The sequence below is a fragment of the Phoenix dactylifera genome, chromosome 1 (genome assembly GCF_051530095.1).
Source record: "Phoenix dactylifera cultivar Ajwa chromosome 1, Ajwa_hap1_PhDact_Kaust_v1.1, whole genome shotgun sequence".
NCBI lineage: Eukaryota > Viridiplantae > Streptophyta > Magnoliopsida > Arecales > Arecaceae > Phoenix > Phoenix dactylifera.
The window spans coordinates 32,082,137-32,087,116 of NC_143190.1; the positions used below are offsets into that span (position 1 = coordinate 32,082,137).

The 4,980-nt window shown below is 38.1% G+C and overlaps 1 protein-coding gene across 2 annotated transcripts; it reads left to right on the top strand.

Moving 5' to 3' along the window:
• Positions 1 to 806: 806 nt before the first annotated feature.
• On the top strand, positions 807 to 3,526 carry LOC103718215 (uncharacterized). 2 transcript variants are annotated; one of them, XM_008806924.6, is made up of 2 exons: positions 807 to 1,280; positions 2,090 to 3,526. In XM_008806924.6, the coding sequence occupies exon 2, from the start codon at positions 2,112 to 2,114 to the stop codon at positions 3,189 to 3,191; it is 1,080 nt and encodes a 359-aa protein (XP_008805146.3). In that variant the 5' UTR covers positions 807 to 1,280; positions 2,090 to 2,111; the 3' UTR covers positions 3,192 to 3,526. The 2 variants fall into 2 exon arrangements, with proteins under 2 accessions (XP_008805146.3, XP_088577756.2); XM_088721630.2 differs by having other exon boundaries at positions 1,023 to 1,280; positions 1,976 to 3,526.
• The last annotated feature ends 1,454 nt before the right edge of the window (positions 3,527 to 4,980 follow it).

Sequence of the window (4,980 nt, forward strand, 5' to 3'; positions counted from 1 at the left end):
AAAAATCTGTTGGAGCCCTAATAAAGAATCCTAGTAGTGGATCAGACTCCCACATTAATTTATGCTAATAATTATAATATTCTATACCTTTATTATTGTATTATATTATAAATATAATATTATATTACATTATATCATAATACATTAATATGTTATGCTAAATAATTTAATATTATATTAAATTATTATGCTATAGTATACAATGTTATATTACTATATTATAATAATATTATATTATATTATAGTAATATTATACTATATCATATATTTATATATTAATAGATGTTATATTTTATTATGCTCTGTTGTATAATATTATGCAATGTTCTTTATGATAATTTTGTCATACGTACAAAAATATTTTCTCAGTTTGTTTACTAAATACATGTTAAAGTGCCACAGCATTTTAGAAATGTAGTTATTAAACAGCAAACAACTTTTTATAAATGCTCTACTTGCAAAACCTCTATTGCCAATAGCTCTTCCAAATAGGGCTTAAGTCATCTAGAAGGGATGCAGAGTATGGGACTCAAGAGGAAGAGGAAGGCCTCATTGATAGACAGAGAGGGATGGATGGCTTTCCAAGAAAGAAGAGCTACGAGATGGACGACATGAGGACGCTTTGTGTATTTTGGTTTTTTTGAGGGTGAGTCACGGGATGGATGGACTCTATAAATAGGAGGAGTTATGTTGCGCTTTACCTCTTCAGTTTCTATTTTAAGATTAGTGCCATAAGATATATAGCAAAAGAAGGACATTCAGACGATCTTCTCTTGTGCGTGCACATGAGGATGTTTGTTCAATCTTCTTTTCTGATTCACTTGATAATATATTTGTTACGATAGCATATATGTGAATAGGTTTATCTAAGACGAGCCAACTTACCCTTGTCAAAAAGCTAATGGTACCGGGTTGTGTGCTATGGTAAATGGGTAAAAAATGGTGACTTTTCTGTCCATCTGATAGGAATAAATATACACCACATATTTGCAATTGTGCGGTACCTTTTTCTTTTAGGGTTTGTGCAAGTCAAGCATCTTTCCTTTCTTCAAGTTCCCTGGCTGTTTCAAGAGTTCGATGCTGATACGAAGTCCGAGTAATTAAGCTGTGAAGCTTGACAAGAGGAAGATCCATGCAACTGAATTTGGAGGTGCTAGCTGTTGTTCTTGCCCATTTTGCGGCGATCTCTGACAGAGGATCATCTTGAGCTCATGCTTAATTCAAACAGCAAAGTACCAGTTCTTGATTTCTAGAAGACTAAGCAATCTCTTCATTCGCGAGTAAGTCCAGTACTTATGGAATCCATATGCAAGAAAAGAAATAGCTAGCTTCATTCTAGTGTAGATTTCAGATTCCTTTAGTACTATTTTATGAATGATGATTAATTAAATGGGAGTGCTTCGATGGAGTTTTCTTTTAATCTCACGTATTCCTAGCTGAGACACATATTGCTCTAATCAACCTCAGTTGGAGATTAGTCCATCAGAATTACAATTCCCAATCTTTATTTTTTTCCCCCAATTTTCTGGGAAACTGCATATCATAAACCCGTTCTCATGAAGCAAGCCTGCTGTTTCTAAAAGAAAAAAGGGATGAACTTTCTTATCGATTTTTTGATCACCGGCATGCATCTAGAAAAAAATCACTTATGTGCAAAATTCTCTGCAATTTTCTCTGGTAATATTTAATTTCAATTGTTCCCTGCTGAGCGATAGAAACCACTTTAACTGAAAATTGTTTGATTTATTATGCCATGTTCTCATTCTTGCTGCATACCTTTCTTTCATGCTACATATATGTTTCTGCTTCTTCTTGCATATTCTTTTAGTTTTTCCATGTCAATGTTTCCATCAAAGATTTGTTTAAATGAGTAATTTCAATTATAAGAAAACAATAATGCCTCCAATGATTATTCTAGTCAGCTTTTGTATATAGATTCTGAAACTTACGAGTATTAGAGTATTTTTTATTCCAGGAAGCAGATAGCATGATGTGAATTTATGTCTGCACATTTAGCTAAGAAGATAAAGAGAGGCCTACTCTAGATCGGCTAGCTATCTCATATGTAATTTATTTAATTGCTTCTCAGGAGTGATGATGAAAGTCTTAAGATGATAAGGGATCCACAAGAAAAACAGCTTCCAGCTAAACAAGGTGGTGCTACTAATGATAAAGCTCGAACCAGTATGGGACTGTGGTCAGGATTAACGGATCCGAGGATTGTACGAGTTTCTCGTGCATTTGGGGGAAAAGATCGCCATAGTAAAGTTAGCACCATCAGAGGATTACGGGACAGACGAGTAAGGCTTTCAGTCCCAACAGCAATTCAATTGTATGACCTTCAAGATAGGTTGGGTCTTAACCAACCTAGCAAAGCCGTTGATTGGTTGCTTGATGCTGCTCGGCATGAAATCGATAAGCTTCCCCCGCTCCAAATGCCTCCAGGAAATTTCATTCAGTTCCAGCAAGCATTGCAGATGTCTCATGAAGCAACTCCACGCCAGGCTCCCTCTTGTCCTTCAGGGGTAGATAATCTTGAGTACCCAGCTGCAAATGGAGCTCGGCCTCTATCTTTATTCTCTAGCAAGGCAAATCAGGATGTTTTTGGAAATGAAGTTGTCGCTGAAGACCTTGCAACACTATCTAAATCTAATCTTTGTCACTCAGATGTTCTCCAAAAGAGCAAACAAAAAGAAGCAACGAGGGAGTCAGGCATTGATCCGAAAGGGAACGCCATTGAAGGGAATGAAATGGAACATGATCCCGGCATTCATTGTGCACAAGTTTCAGCTAATGACCTTCTCTCTAGAACTCATCATTCTCCACTGGACTTGCTAACTAATGCCATGCAGTACACTTGCTACCATCAGTGGGAGTCTGCAGATGCTTATAATGTATGTCATTTAGGAATTCATTCATCTCCGGTGGAAGGCCAACCTACATCGCATCCATCATCGTTGCCTTCGGTGCCCGCACCTCAGCTTGTATTTGGTCCACCTGGAGCAATGCCATCTGTGTTTGACTTTGATCAAAAACAGTTTGGTCATTTTCAAGCGATCAGCTCAGCTTCGGAGAATACTCCATTGAATCCATCAAGGACTTCTCTTCACTCAGGTAACCCAGCTGTGAGACCTTTCCAGTCAAACTTAGCCTCCAAGTTTCGCCACGCTGAGAACCAAAATAAGAGATAGCTTACTTACGGTTAGAAAGTGAGCAGGCAGAAAGCTGCTAATGGATCAAATTCCGCCTTTCCCGTTTGAAGTATGCATCCTTTCAATTGCGAAAATTTTCGAGTCTTCCGGTGGTTCCATATATTAATTCCATTTCGTTGCTTCTTATGGTATAACGGAGTCCTGGATTTGCTTACATAGAAATTCTGTTCTTTATTGCAGTAGCATCATTTCTTTTACTCGAAGGTGTTAGGTATATATGGACATACTTCATTGAAAGCCATGCTGCTGCTGATCTTATGTTTACTGCCCATCCGGAATGCATAATTAATTTTAATTAATTTCTTCTTGTAGAAGCGTTTTTTTTTTTTAAAAAAAAATTCCCGTGTGATGTAGTCCTAATTTTGAAGTTCAGTCACCAAAGGGAAGGTGATATGAATCTCTGCAGCATCATATAGCAAATGGTGTCTATCAACTTTCTTCGATGCATTCATAGGTACGGCATGGCATATACCTTAATTGCCATGGAAACGAGGTTTAATTCTGGTGCATTGTTTTGCGTACAGTCAATAAATATCATCCACAGCCATCTTCTTTCTATAAGAAAAAACAAAAGCATTATAAAGAACGAAGGAAAGCTTCTTTCTGCATCTCTCTCTCTGATGGAAATTTCATAATTAGCAACATTATTATAAGCTTCATCATCCATAAGGTTTTGGAATGGTATATGGCTTTGGAACATAAGAAGACAAGGCCCAAATGGTGGGAAATCAGGGACTGAAAGAAGCATGGAGCATGGCTTTGTTTTGCCGGTGCAGATATGCAGCCTTGTTTTAATAGGACAGAGGGGGGATTGTAGTAATTGCCATGGCTGCGTGAGACCCAAGAAAAAACGAAGGATCAAAGGCCAGTTGGAGGTGGGGCTCCAGTGTGGCATGGAAAGTGGGAAGTTTTTTAGAGTAGGGCGTGGTCCCATGCATCAAAGCTGCATGCATAGCCTGCTAGGGTTTGCATGGCCCGTGGTCCTCTCTCTTTTTCACATGGACTTGTCTCTCTCACGTGGTCCCCATGATTAGTTTCCTTCTTTAATCTCATTGCATTCTCCTTGAATTCTATGGTTGCGGGATATGATCGACACAGTATAGTCTAAAGGATCCAATAAAACTACGTACAAGCGGTATGGTCTTAAAATCTCATGGAAAATCTATGAGGCCATAACCTAAAGTTAGTGTTGTTTTGGACCTTAATTAGTATGAGTTTTGCTAGTTGACCAACTCGAGCACCCCTCTGGCCGGGGTATCTTTTAGCCATTCCTTCTCTTCTTCCTCCATTTTTCTCAGCAAGGCATTCAGGTTAGTAGTCTTGTGTTCCATAAGGCTACCATTTCTTATAGCCTTTAAGCTTCTGCTTGCTTGCATTTCCTGGACCTGTCAATAGCACATGTTACAAGATTTCAGGGACTGCTGTGGACTGGCTCTACTGGATTAATATAGGCTTCATTCAATTTGTGTGCGATGGAAATGTTACCTGTCAAATATGGGGGTGTTCTGAAATGATCTGTGTGATTTCCTTCAATTTGTGCGCGATGGGAATGTTATCGATCAAATATATGGGTGTTCTGAAATGATCTATGCTCAATCACACTCCTCATGGATGGTTATTAGAGTGTTAAATACATAAGAAGAAAAAGGGGAAAAATACTCTGAATAACAAAAGCCAGATTTTTGTGGTGGCAATAAGAAGAGCCAGTTGATCATGTATAAATTATATCAGTCCAAAAGGATCCAACTTTTTAACAAGATTATCAGAA